At 40.1% G+C, this 14,578-nt stretch overlaps 1 protein-coding gene across 3 annotated transcripts in view; it reads left to right on the top strand.

The window, feature by feature from the left end:
* KYAT3 (kynurenine aminotransferase 3) overlaps positions 1–14,578 on the top strand; it is a 67,093-nt gene that overhangs the window by 31,386 nt on the left and 21,129 nt on the right. For 2 of the 3 annotated variants that reach the window (XM_008055051.1, XM_008055058.2), the window contains exons 5-8: positions 801–950; positions 5,393–5,479; positions 6,328–6,453; positions 6,555–6,675. In XM_008055051.1, coding sequence (XP_008053242.1) covers positions 801–950; positions 5,393–5,479; positions 6,328–6,453; positions 6,555–6,675 — 484 coding nt within the window. The remainder of the gene's footprint in view (positions 1–800; positions 951–5,392; positions 5,480–6,327; positions 6,454–6,554; positions 6,676–14,578) is intronic. The other variant, XM_008055063.1, reaches the window with a different exon arrangement.

Raw genomic sequence — 14,578 nt, 5'->3', positions numbered from 1 at the left:
TGGGCTCAGGCGATCCTTCTACCTCAGCCTTCCAGGTAGCTGGAACCACAGGCATGTGCTACCATATCTGGCTAATTTTTTGTTTTGTTGTAGAGACAAGGTCTTGCCATGTTGCTCAGGCTGGTCTAGAACCCCTGAGCTCAGGTAATTCTTTGGCCTCCACCTCCCAAAGTGCTGGGATTATAGGCACGAGCCACTGCGCTCTGCTTGGACTTTGTGCATTTATAATCCCTTCACTTCTCTTATGAAAGTAGTTATCTTAGAGAGCTGCTACTCTCTTAGCTGTCAACATGAGGAATGCTATACTTCCTCCAACATTTGCCGTTGTCACCACCAGTGTGTCTTTGGTGAGTTTGTTTTTGCCCTCTCTCCCCAGGCCTTTGGTTGATATAACCCTCTTTCCAGCATTTGGAAAGCGTCCGAGAAGGGATTTTTTTGTTTTGTTTTTTTACTTATTTTAACTGAGAAACAAATCACCTCTATTCAGTATGATTTAATTGCTGTCAAAAATATATGAGGGGTTCATTTTTATTCAAAGCAGACACTTTGAAATTATATATTCACAAACCCTCCATTTTTGTAGGAAGTCTTAATCATTAGCAAGTTATTATGCATTCACATAGGAAACCTCTGAATGTAGGAATTTTTTTTAATTATCATTAAAAATATAAATTTATTTGCATAATTATAAACAGCAAACTCAAATTTTTAAAAGTCTTACATCTTAGAGCCATAGTACCTTAAACAAGTAGGTTCCATAATCAGATTCAAAATTTTTTTTCTTAATTTTTGTCCCACAGGGCCATCCATCACTTGTGAAAGCTCTATCCTGCCTGTATGAAAAGATTTATCAAAATAAAATTGATCCAAATAAAGAAATCCTTGTGACAGTAGGAGCATATGGATCTCTTTTTAATGCTATTCAAGGATTAATTGATGAGGGGGATGAAGTAAGTATATTAACATTATCATATTATATTCCTATATTAATCATTATCATTTGTCCTGCCTTTGAATCTTTTACTTATTTTACATGCTTTTTTATTTTTAATTATGTTTGAAGTCTAATGCATTAGCAGTAATGTTCACAAACCTTAAATGTACAACTGGATCAATTTCTATGTAACTACAACCCAAATGAAGATACAGTACATTTCCAGCACTCCAAAAAGCTCCTTTATACCTCTTTCTTATCTGTATTCTCCCCGAGGTAATGACTCTTCTGTCTTCTATCACCATAAGTTCATTTTGGCTGCTCTTGATCATCGTATGTGATCTTGGGTCTGGTTCCCTTCATTCATAATTGTGCTCGTGAGATTCATCCGTTTTGTTGCATGTGGTTCATTCTTTTTTTTTTAAAGCCTATTTAGATAAGGGCAGGTAGAAGGGGATAGCACTGATGAGGAAAAAGAATCTTTTGTTTTCATCGCTAAAATAACCTTTAGTCTGAACTCAGTGTACAAGATTAACCTATGCCTTTTTGAGCCCAGTATGGTATTAGCAGTACAGTGTGATGATACATAACAGGAAGGTTGAACGATTTCTGCTTCTTAGTACTGTGATGTAAGACCAACTTTGGCACCAACCTTAGTCATCTCTATCTCTACTTCCTTATTATCATTTCAATATTCCTACTTTTTTTTTTTTTTTTGAGTTGGAGTCTCACTCTGTCGCCCAGACTGGAGTGCAGTGGCCACTCCCGGCCACCGCAGCCTCGACCTGCTGAGCTCTGGCGATCCTTCCCCCTCGGCCTTCCAAGTAGCTGGAACTACAGGCGCGCACTACCACGCCCGGCTAATTTTTGACATTGTAGAGATGAGGTCTCACCAAGTTGCCCAGGTGGGTCTCGAACCCGCGGGCTCAGGCAATTCACTCACCTCAGCCTCCCAAAGGTGCAGGATTACAGGCTGAGCCACTGAGCCCGGCCAGTATCCCTACTTTAATGTTTGTTGACCTCTTTCATTTATTCAGAAATTACTGAGGATCTCTTATATACTAGGCACTATGAAAGGATTTTTAAAATAACTTCCATAAGGAAGCAGTTTCTTGTCTAGCAGAAGAAATAGACTTGCAAATGGATTAAGAGGAATGTTGTACTGCTGGGTGTGGCTTTTGCCTGTTGTCTCAGCACCTCAGTCTGGGCAATATAATAGGACCATGTCTCTTAAAAAAAAAGTTTTTTAATTAAAAAAAAAAGAGGAATGCTGTAAATTTAGTCAGTAGTGAAGAATGCATAATTTATGGTAGTAATAAAAGGAACAAACAGTTGGTGTAGTGACTCATGCAGGTCTGGAAAACTCTAGAGAGGCGTTGCTTAAGCTGGGTCTGAAGAATAAATGTTTATCCTAATCTATACTTTATTTAAATTCTAATATCCCTTTATCATCAACTTTTATAAAAGATACCACTCTCTTCCTTGTGTTATGTTATTCTTTTTTTTTTTTTTGAGTTGTCGCCCGGGCTAGAGTGCAGTGGCATGCTGCTCATGGCCACCACACCCTTGACCTGCTGGGCTCAGGCAATCCTTCCACCTCAGCCTTCCAAGTGGCTGGAATAACAGGCGTATACCATCACACCCAGCTAATATTTGTGATTTATTGTAGAGACGAGGTCTCACCATGTTTCTCAGGCTGGTCTTGAACCCCCAGGCTCAGGCAATCTTCTTGCCTTGGCCTACCAAAGTGCTGGGATTACCAGCTGTGCCACCACATCCGGCCATGTTATTCTTTTACATCTTTAATTCACTCGACTATGCCTGACAGTAAGCTATTAAGAAAGTACACAGTTTCATATACATACTCTCCTTTAATCCTTTAACATAGGGCAGTTTTGTCTCACACGTTGATGTTCATCCTCCATTCCTCCCTCCTGCATTCTGTTGGAGTAGCCCAAGGCAAGCCCTTGGCTTGCTTTTCTCTGTTCTTTCTTCCCTGATCACTTTATCTCATATTTTGAAACCACGTACATGTTACTTTCTATCATCCTAACCTGTTTTATTTTCTTCATAGCATTTGTTGCTATCTAAAATTATATAATGTCTTGTTTTCCCGTTCATTACATCTCCCTCAGTAGGATGTAAGTTCCAGAAGAACTTGTTCATTGCTGCACTGCCATTACCTAACATAGCGAGGGCTCAATAAATACTCTTGAAACAAAGAGGGAATTATTCCCATCATAAAAATAAAGGAATTAAGGTGAAAAGTATCAGGTATACTCTTCCCACTCTACTGCACTGCCTCCCCAGTTTATTTTCCTTTACTGAGCTCTCACTTTTTGGGGGCGCTATGTTTCCCGCCAGGGTTAAAAAGATAGGTCATCTTAGTCCCTGAAAATTTCACAAATGAATAAGGACCCTACAGTCCACTCGAGGGAAAGTTCTGATTTTGGTTCATTTCTTTACCCTACACAGTACCCACCACCAAACCTATCTCATTTCACTTAGTGGGCTCTCAGTTTGAATCGAAAGACTAGTACAACAACTGGGCTTTTATAATGTATGACTAGATAGAAAGGCTTTAAACAGGTGTTTGCACCTTAAGAAATATAAACAGTAAAAAGTAGACATTTAAAACAATAATTAAACTTAACTAATGAAAAGTTAAGTAAAACAACTTAGTATAGACTCATAAAATTGTAAATTGTTATCAAATTTTTCAAAAGTAATTTGGCTATCTATATGTATAAAACACCATAAAAGTGTTTATACCCTTTTACCTAGAGATAGTAATCATTTGAATTATTACACGCTACATGTTATTCAACCAGCTATTTTTTGTTTTGTTTTTTTGAGTCAGAGTCTAACTCTGTCGCCCAGGCTGGAGTACAGTGGCATGCTCCCTGCCACTGCAGCCTCAATCTGCTGGGCTCAGGTGATCCTTCTACCTCAGCCTTTCAAGTAGCTGAAACTACAGGCAGCACCACTATGCCTGGCTAATTTTTATTTATTGTAGAGATGAGGTCTCACCAAGATGCTCAGGCTGATCTCAAACCTGTAGGCTCAGGCAATCCTCTCACCTCAATCCCCCAAAGTGCTTGGATTATAGGTGTGAGCCACCATGCCCAGCCCAATAAGCTATTTTAAAAAAGAGAATCTACACACTCACAAATTGACATATCACTGTTAATTATACAAGCAAAAGATAAGAAAATTATTCTAGAAATCAGTAGACCATCATATAGCCATTAAAATAAATATAAAAATTGTATAACATGGACTTGTCGTGAAATGGTGCTTAGATTTTAAAAAGATAGAAAAAGAATGTATATGAAGATTATAAATTATATGTTTGAGCATTCCTTTACAGAAAACCAAAAGGTCAGGGATGGTAGATCAGGTTGGTCAAGTGGGGTTGGGATAACAACTAGACTGGTTGGATGCACCCACTGACCTGAAAGCTCAGCGACGAGTGATTGAGAGAGAGAATGGAGGGGCAAGGGGATGGGAATATGTCCAAGGAGCAAGAAAAACAGACAGAATCCAGATATGAGGTACCTGGAGGGAGGTTGTGGGTATCAGACAAGAGCAATAGCTTCCTTACTGGCCTCTCTGCATGCACTCTTTGTTTTGGAATCTCTTTGAGAAAAGAGAAACATCTTTACTCTCAGGATGATAACCTTACATTAGCACTTCATACCAGAGAGCATTACAGTGTTCTCTTTCCTTACAGGCTGCTTCTCTCACTGTCTGATATATCACATATATCCTAGATTTTATCATTTGAAATATAAAGGCTTACTTAATTAATGGCTTTGGCTGGAACATCCCTTTTAGAATACGATGGATTCTTTCTTCAGATAAATCTTCCTATGCACATATAAAATTTTACATTCATTTACAAATGCCCCCACTGCAGCCTCATCCATAGATCTCCCTGAGATGCCAAGGACTCCAATTAAGACTCCCTGGACAGCTGGGCTCATTGGCTCAGCCTGTAATCCCACACCTTGGGAAGCTGAGGTGAGTGGATTGCCTGAAACCGCGGGTTCGAGACCCGCCTGGGCAACTTGGCGAGACCTCATCTCTACAATAAATCAAAAAATTAGCCGGGCGTGATAGCGCACGCCTGTAGTTCCAGCTACTCGGAAGGCTGAGGTGGAAGGATCGCCGGAGCCCAGCAGGTTGAGGCTGCGGTGGCCAGGAACAGCCACTACACTCCAGTCTGGGTGACAGAGTGAGACTCCAACTCAAAAAGCAAGCAAACAAACAAACAAACAAAAAGACTCCCTGGACAAGTTTATCCCTACGATCTCTTCCCCTAGATGTTAGCTCCATAAAAGCCTGCATTTTCGCTGTTGCATTTCAACACATGGTACAGTGCCTCACACATAGTAAGTACATGGTATTCATAAAATGAGTTCGTGATTGATATTTGTGTTCTTCCTTTTGTTTCAGGTTATAATCATGGTGCCTTTCTATGACTGCTATGAGCCCATGGTGAGAATGGCTGGAGCAATACCTGTTTTCATTCCCCTAAGACCTGTAAGTTTGCCAGTATGGTTCATATGCCTTAAGAAGTTTTTTAAATGCCAATTACTTTGTCACTGATAAAGTTTCTACTTTGATTGCATTTGGGAATTAACTGTATATCTCTATTTGTCTAGTTGTCTTTTAAAAATAATTAATACACTAAGGTGGGTCACAGAATGTTCAATTAGAGCCGGGCTTGGTGGCTCAGCCTGTAATCCCAGCACTTTGGGAGGCTGAGGTGAGTGGATTGCCTGAGCCCACAGGTTCGAGACCCGCCTGGGCAACTTGGCAAGACCTCATCTCTACAATAGATCAAAAATCATCTGGGCGTGGTAGAGCGCACCTGTAGTTCCAGCAACTTGGAAGGCCGAGGGGGAAGGATCGCCGGAGCCCAGCAGGTCGAGGCTGCGGTGGCCGGGAGCGGCCACTGCACTCCAGTCTGGGCGACGGAGTGAGACTCCAACTCAAAAAAAAAAAAGGAATGTCCAATTAACCGTGTATTGTCAGGCATGTTAACCATAGTGATAGCTGCATCCTGTGAAGGAACATGGGCACTTTAACAGCTGGGAGTGTTGACAAGGTTCATTTTTCAGCTTAACAGGTATGAGCATAAGACTCAGGTCTCTTGGGCTCTCAAAGCAGAACTAAAGCATGATTTATTGTAGAGATGAGGTCTCACTGTCCACGCGGTTCTCGAACCCGTGGGCTCAGACAATCCACTCATCTCAGCCTCCCAAAGGCGCGGGATTACAGGCTGAGCCACCAAGCCCAGCTTATTTTTTTCTTATTGGGCTATTTATTTGTAAGACAGCAAACATGAATTAATTGAATTAAATCACATCTTTATTCTTCATGCTTAGAAACCTGTTGATGGCAAAAAATGGTCTAGTTCTGACTGGACATTAGATCCTCAAGAACTGGCAAGTAAATTTAATTCCAAAACCAAAGCTATTATGCTAAATACTCCACATAACCCCCTTGGCAAGGTAAGCAAGTCTTTTATCTCTTTATATAGTTTCTGACCTGTTGTTTTCTCACATATTGAATAATAATCGGCTGTGCTTTTTTTTTTTTTTAATATGCATAGGTGTATTCCAGAGAGGAGCTCCAAGTAATTGCTGACCTTTGCATCAAATATGACACACTCTGCATCAGTGATGAGGTTTATGAATGGCTTGTATATTCTGGAAACAAGCATTTAAAGATAGGTACTGATTATCACATAGAGTCACTAATCTAAATGTGTTTGGGCATGTGTGGAACAACCGATTGGAAAGGATCCCAGACTAGCTTTAAAATAGTCTTTGTTAAGGGTATCTGTCTGTGTGAGCACTTAAAAATAGTGTTTGAATGAATGGTACTTAAGTGAATTAATGAACAGCTTGAAGGACAAACAGTAAGAGATTGGGGGTAATACTATAAAACTCTAATATCAGCAAATTAGTTATTTTGCCTGTATCCTGGCTTCTTAACAGGAATCCAGCTATTACTTGGTCTTAAGGCAAATGGAGCTTACTTTTTCCTGTAGAGTTTCTGGACTGTCTTTACTGATTAAGTTGCCAACATGCCAAGTCAACAGGAGGAAACTGCAGGGTAGTCAGCTATTGCTGCTCAGCTCTTGGCTGAGATTTTATCATTACTGCCACACCCTCTTACACATGCCATGGTCTCTTCTGGGGTAGCCCACACCATGTCAACTACAGGATTATAAGCAGGGTGCACCCTTTGGGTCTTTGCATGTGCCCTTCCTTTGCCTGGAAACACCTTTCCCCCAAATATCCATGTATGTTTGTCCTATGCCTCATTCACTTCTGCATCCCAGTGTCAGTTTTCATGACTACCACATTTAAAATAGTTACACCTCTCCCTCCAGAATTTGCTTTGTTCTTCTTTTTCTCTTTTGTTTTCCTCTGTAGTAGGAAGCGGAATCTATAGATTTTACTTCTAAACTGAAAGAAAGTAGGGATTATTGTATGTTTGGTCTCTTCTGAATCCCCATTTTCCATATAGGGTCTTGCACATGGTAGACGATCAGAAAGTTAATGTTGAAGAAATGAATGGAAAAGATGAAAAGGATAAGGGAAGGATGACGAAAGATACTATGTCAGAAATAGATAAATTTAAAAATTAGCGCACTTATATGTAAATAGTTATTGCATTGGTGCATGTATCATAATTGTTCTTATACTACATTACAAATTGCTGTAGAGGCAGAATGAGAAAGCAACTGTTTGAGGGAATCAGAAAAAGAGGGCAAAAGATGGAATAAGCTAAGCAGTGAAATAGAAACTAAATTCCTATCCAATAATCTAGCATATTCTTAGGCAAGGAAGCATGGAAGATCAAGATATACTTAAGAAAAGTAAGTAGTTTGATTTATAAGGGTGTGCTTTAGTAACTGACACAGATCAGAGTGGAAAAGAAGGGTAATGCTAAACGACTTTGTGTATTAGAACAAAGAGTATAAACTTTGTTAAAGAAATAGGTGATTCTGAAACTTGCTTTAGTGGTAGATAACTGTGAAGCCACAATGTTCCATATCATGAAATAGCAATATTATGAATTCCATTCTAAAACTATGAGTATTTTTTCTAACAAATTCAACAATTAAAAGTCAATATGAAAATCACAACTCTATTTTTATTTGTCCATAACAAAGAGATATTGAGACTGGGCTCAGTGGCTCAGCCTGTGATCCCAGCACTTTGGGAGGCCAAGGTGAGTGAATTGCCTGAGCCAGTGGGTTTGAGACCAGCCCGGGCAACTTGGTGAGACCTCGTCTCTATAATACATCAAAAATTAGGTAGGTGTGGTAGTGCACACCTGTAGTTCCAGTTCCTTGGAAAGCTGAGGCAGAAGGATCGCTGGAGCCCAGCAGGTCGAGGCTGGGATAGCCGTGAGCATGCCATTGCACTCCAGCCTGGGCAACAGAGTGAAACTCCAACTTTAAAAAAAAAAAAAAGAAACCGGGCTCAGTGGCTCAGCCTGTAATCCCAGCGCTTTGGGAGGCTGAGGTGAAGGATTGCCTGAGCCCACAGGTTCGAGACCCGCCTGGGCAACTTGGTGAGCCCTCATCTCTGCAATAAATTTTAAAAAATTAGCAGGGTATGGTAGCACGCGCCTGTAGTTCCAGCTACTTGGAAGGCTGAGGCGGAAGGATTGCTGAAGCCCAGCAGGTCGAGGCTGCGGTGGCCGGGAGCAGCCACTGCACTCCCATCTGTGTGACAGAGTGAGACTCCAACTCAAAAAAAAAGAGCTATTGAACAAGGTACTGCAGTTCACACCTGTAATTCCAACACTTTGGGAGGTTGAGGCAAGAGTATTGACTGAGCCCAGGGATTCGAGACCAACCTGGGCAAATTAGCAAGGGCTCATCTCTACAGTAAATCAAAAAAAAATCATCCAGGCACAGTGACATGGGCCTGTAGTTTTAGCAACTTGAAAGGCTGAGGCAGAGGGATCACCTGAGCCCGGCAGGTCAAGTCTGCAGTAGCTGTGAGCACGCCACTGCACTCTAACCTGGGTGACAGAGTGAGGCTCCAACTCCCAAAAAAAAATTATTTAGTTTTTCTGATTGTGCCGTGAATGTGCTTTTACTTGATGCTTGTCTTTTTCACTGTGGAAGCATTCTTTAGTAGATAAGTGGTAGTGATTGCCAAAGGCTTAGGAAAATTATACAGAAAAAAACTTAAGATTGATTTTTTAAAATTCTAGTACATTAATTTGATCACCAGAATGCCAGTGAGCATACTTTGAGAACTCCTGCAAAAATGTGACAAAACAGGGGAGTTGATTCCATGATTGGATTTTTATTAAGGTAAGAACCAGCTGCAGAGGAAGGTCTTAAGCAAATCAGATGCCCTAGGCAGTGAAGATGGTACATGGGAACTGTTTAGAAGTAGAAACTATAGAGTGTAGAGTATGGAGTTTGAAGGTAAGAAAGGTACAAGCAAGTATGATTCTGAGATTTCTAGCCTGATCTACTCAGCAGTGAGGTCCTTATCCAGAGAAAATACAGAGAGGGGGAACAGATTTGAAGGGAAGTGTTGAGCAAAGAGAACTGTTTCTCGTGCTTTAAACTTGCTAAATTTGAGTGTACGTGAGACATAGAAGAATAGCTATCTAGAGACAGAATTACAGGCCTGCTGTCATGATGAAATTATGAGAGGATATATTTTCTGCAGTCATAATAATGTTGGTGGTAGGTCGGGCACAGTGGCTCACGCCTATAATCCCAGCACTTTGGGAGGCCAAGGTGAGAGGATTGTCTGAGCCCACAGGTTCGAGACCTGCCTAGGCAACTTGGGGAGACCTCATCTCTACAATAAATCAAAAAATTAGCAGGTGTGGTAGTGTGCCTATAGTTCCAGCTACTTGGAAGTCTGAGGCAAAAGGTGTGCTTGAGCCCAGCAGGTTGAGGCTGTGGTGACTGTGAACATGCTGCTGCACCCTAGCCTGGTTGATAGAGTGAGACTCCAACTTAAAAAAAAAAAATATTGGCAGTAGTTGGACCCATGCAAGAGAATGAATTTTCTCAGGGAGAATATCTAGAGTAAACAGAGAAGGTAACGAAGGACTTGCAGGGCATGGTACCTTAACATAGCTGTACATGTTGTATGTGTCTAACTTGCATCTGAGTTCACCACCGCCCATTTGTTGTTGACCTGTGCCTCAGGTCATTTGAATTGCTTTCCAATGGAAAATCAGATTAACATGGATAATTAATTTTTTTGTAATTAGCCCAGTTTAGCAGTAGTTGTTCCAATAGATCATATTGTAAGTGATCTTAATTTATTGTTCTGATCTACTCATTATAAGCCCTTCAGGATAGTGTATAACTGGTAACATTATTTGCTAAAGATATACAAGACATATTTTAACTCAGATATTTTTAAATGTTGAAATAGCCTATAAAGTTAAAACAAGAAAAAAATTCACGATTTCATTATTTAGAAAGTGCAGTTTGTTTGCATTAAAACTTCAGTATTCTATCAAATGCAGTGATCTTTGTTACATGAAAGATGCAAAATGGCAATTACATCAATTTGCAAAGTGCCACAGTCGTTCTTTAATATGATACAATAAGGCTTTCTAGCCATATATCATGAGATTAGCATCACCTTCATGTTGTCACCACAGCAGTTTTCCCTGGTGTAGCACTCTTCATGTCTCTAATCTTTATGCTTCTACTGAAGCCTAAGTTGCCTATGAATAACGGTTATGGCTCCTTTGGCTGAATTAAGGATTATGGACTGTAAATGAGAAGTGTAAAGACCAGTTGCCATTCAGATGTAACTGTAATCTAAACTTACAATATAATGGATGTTTTCAAAAACCATCAGTCCTGGAAAGTTTTGTTTATTTGTTTGGCCTATAAATTACCACATTCACCCACAAAGCTGTGGTCACCTTCTGCCTCTCTATTTACATTAACTTCTGTAGCTTCCCCAAGTATCCAAGATTTAAAGGATATTTTAACGTGACTTAAGGCTCTTTTTATGAAATGGTAGAATTTGTTCTTATTAGATCAGATTTTTTAACTCAAATGATGTTTCCTGGTCTGTAAATGAGATTTCAACAAAAGAAACCTCTCTTCTCCTCCATTTATGTACTAATGTACTGATATTAGTTCAAAATAGAAAAAAAGTATAACATTTATTGTAAGTTATATAACTGATCAGCTTACTCCTTGGGGAAAAAAAAGGCATCCACTTTTATGGCTAAAATAGTCATCAGCAAATTATTAAGCTCTTCTTTTAAATAGTGCTATAGTAGCTTTTATATTTGTAAATGAATCCTATGTTTGATGATGTTTTGGTTTCCCTCATAACATAGCAAAAACATGTTAGGATTGTGTTAGCTTCTCTGGGTAATTTTCATTTTCCAAGATTTGATTTCTAAATATTATTCCTGACTTTAGTTATATATCATTACTTTAAAGGAAGTGATACTCTGCATTATACATAGTTTAGATTTTCCGTGGTCAAACAGAAAAGTGGGACAGACATCATGGTGTTCTTCTGCAGTACTGCAGAAGACCAGAAATGTCTCGAAACTTGAAGGGATATAACTGTTTTATCAAATGCTGGAATATTCCCTCTTCAAGTGTACCTTCTAAAATTTTTTCATCTATCTTTTTGGTTTTTATCATATTCCATAGATAATATAATTTTTTTTTATTTATATAGTTTTTCTACTATTACAAATATTGGCAGGTAGTTCACAATAGACAAATTACTTTTGCATCGTTTTGGGAATTTCCTTAGCTACTTTACATCTTAGTAAACACTGTATCCACTTATGAGCAGATTACTTCAGGAAAGCAGAATCTTAGATTTCCAGAATGAGCATTGATTTTTCCCTTTGAGTGTACAAATACTCTCTTAGAACAATGCAAAACTCTCTTAGAACAATGCAAAACAATGCAAAAACCTCCACTTGTACCTCTAAAAGAACAAGTGGAAAAACTAGTGAACTGCATGTGAAGAACTTCATGACTACTTGAGCAATCCAAAAAGTGGTGTGGTTAAGTGGAATTCTCAGAAGATTCACAGAATAGTAATTTATCAGTTATTACCAATGCCCACCAAAATTGACAAGCTCTTGCATTTAATACCTCTAGTCCTTTGGTACCTGCATTCTCTTAACCCAAAATAGCTTTCCTCCCCTTCTCTGCTTGGCTAAGGCCTATGTGGTATTCCAAGTCTCAGCTCAAACATTACTGGCTGCAGAAAGCTACCCCAACTCTTCTCCTATCCTTACATCACCCTCTATACATGCTGCTATTATAGCTTTTATCACACTATATTACCATTGTTATTTTATGTGTCTCATGTCCCCACTAGACATTAAGCTTTTTTTATTTTCCTTGAGTTGGAATTGCCCAGGCTAATGCAGTAGCACAATTTTGGCTACCACAACCTCAGGCTCAGGCAATCCTTTGGCCTCAGCCTCTCCAAATAGCTGGGACTACAGGCACACACCACTACACCCATCTAGTTTTTTCATTTATTGTAGAGACTAGGTCTCACCATGTTGCCCAGGCACGCCTCAAACTCCTGAGTTCAGGTAATTCTCTCACCTCTGCCTCCCAAAGTTTTGGGATTACAGGCATGCAATCTGACTGACATTAAGCCCTTTGAGGATAAGAACTGTGTCTTACTTATCTTTATTCCCTGGTACCTGGTAGTTGCTAAGAAATATTTGCTGGGCAAATGAATGAATAACTTTATTAAAGATGCAAATCAGCTTGAAAACCATTATACAATCAGTTCTCAATATTCATGAATTATCTATTTATGAATCTGCCTACTTCCTAAAATATATTTATAACCCCAAAATCAATAATCATGACACTTCATTTGAAGAGAGATGAAAAATTTGAGTCACCCTACACATACATTTTCAGTTGAGATCAAACAAGGTAACACTCTACCTCTTATCTCAGCTCACATTATAAGCAAATGCTCTTTTCACAGTGATTTTGCTGTTTAAAATAGCCCCCACGCCTGGTGCTGAAGTACTGTCTAGTGTTCCCAGATGCAAGAAGACTGTGATGTGTCTTATGGAGAAAGTGCATGTGTTTGATAAGCTTCCTTCAGGCAAGATCTAGTGCTGTTGGCCATAAGGATATTAAAGGGTGGTAGCTAAAATTTACAGAGCTTCTTTTGGGGTGGAAAAAAATGTTCCAAAATTGATAATGGTGATAGTTGCACAAATCTGTGGATATACTAAAAATCATTGAACTATATACTTTAAATCAGTAAATTGTGGGATTGACATCTGAATACGGTTTTTAGCAAAACACACACAGAGAGAGAGAGAGAGAGAGAGAGAGAGAGAGCGAGAGCGAGAGCGAGAGATAGAGATAGATATACTTGTCCCTGCCCCCAGTTTCCGATTCAGCAGGTCTGGGATGAGGCCTGGAGATTTGCCTTTCTTACAAGTTCCCCAGTGATGCTGATATTGCTGGTGTGGGACCACATTTTAGGAACCATTGTTCTCAGAAGCCTGGGAAATATAACCTCAGAAAATGGGCAGAATAAAGGAGGCTACACAATAGTACCACAACCAAAGCTATGGGATTTTTATGATGAACATTCAGCTACTACTAACACCAAACACTAGATGTCACAGATTGTGTGACAACTGCCATTTGAGGCAGCCTGGAACACTGCCTGCTGGTACCACTGACACTCCTGCCCCAGAAATTATTTTGCTACTTAGTTATTAAATATACTTATATGTTCTCTTGGTGCAACAGTACAGTGTTGCGATATTTTCCACTGTGTTTTGGGTTAGAGTTCCATGATATTTTTTTTTTTGAGTTGGAATCTCACTCTGTCGCCCAGACTGGAGTGCAGTGGCCGCTCCCGGCTACCGCAGCCTCGACCTACTGGGCTCCGGCAATTCTTCTGCCTCAGCCTTCCAAGTAGCTGGAACTACAGGCGCGCGCTACCACGCCTGGCTAATTTTTGATTTATTGTAGAGATGAGGTCTCGCCAAGTTACATGATATTTTAAACACCTATTGAAATAACTATACTCTAGTGCAACCTCTGTGGAAAGCAGTGTGGCGATTCCTAAAAGCTCTAAATATCGACCTCCCATATGACCCTGCAATCCCCCTACTGGGAATATACCCTGAAGAACTCAAATCACTCTATCAAAAAGATACCTGCACACAAATGCTTATCACAGCATTGTTCACAATAGCAAGAACCTGGAACCAACCATGCTGTCCATCAAAAGAGGACTGGATTTTAAAAATGTGGTACATACACACAATGGAATACTACACAGCCATAACAAAGAACAAAATTATGAATTTTGCAGCAACCTGGATGGAGCTAGAGTCTGTAATACTGAGTGATCTCTCACAGAAACAAAGATCTGAAGCCGGGCTCCGTGGCTCAGCCTGTAAATCCTGCGCCTTTGGGAGGCTGAGGTGAGTGGATTGCCTGAGCCTGCGGGTTCGAGACCCGCCTGGGCAGGGAGACCTCATCTCTACAATAAATCAAAAATCAGCTAGGTGTGGTAGTGCATGCCTGTAATTCCGGCACTTGGAAGGCTGAGGCAGAAGGATCACTGGAACCCAGCAGGTCGAGGCTGC

This window comes from Carlito syrichta, unplaced genomic scaffold (genome assembly GCF_000164805.1).
Source record: "Carlito syrichta isolate Samal-C Ts95f unplaced genomic scaffold, Tarsius_syrichta-2.0.1 Scaffold80509, whole genome shotgun sequence".
In the NCBI taxonomy this organism is placed as follows: domain Eukaryota; kingdom Metazoa; phylum Chordata; class Mammalia; order Primates; family Tarsiidae; genus Carlito; species Carlito syrichta.
Note: the sequence above shows the minus strand (reverse complement) of the source record. Positions and strands in the feature narration are given on the sequence as shown.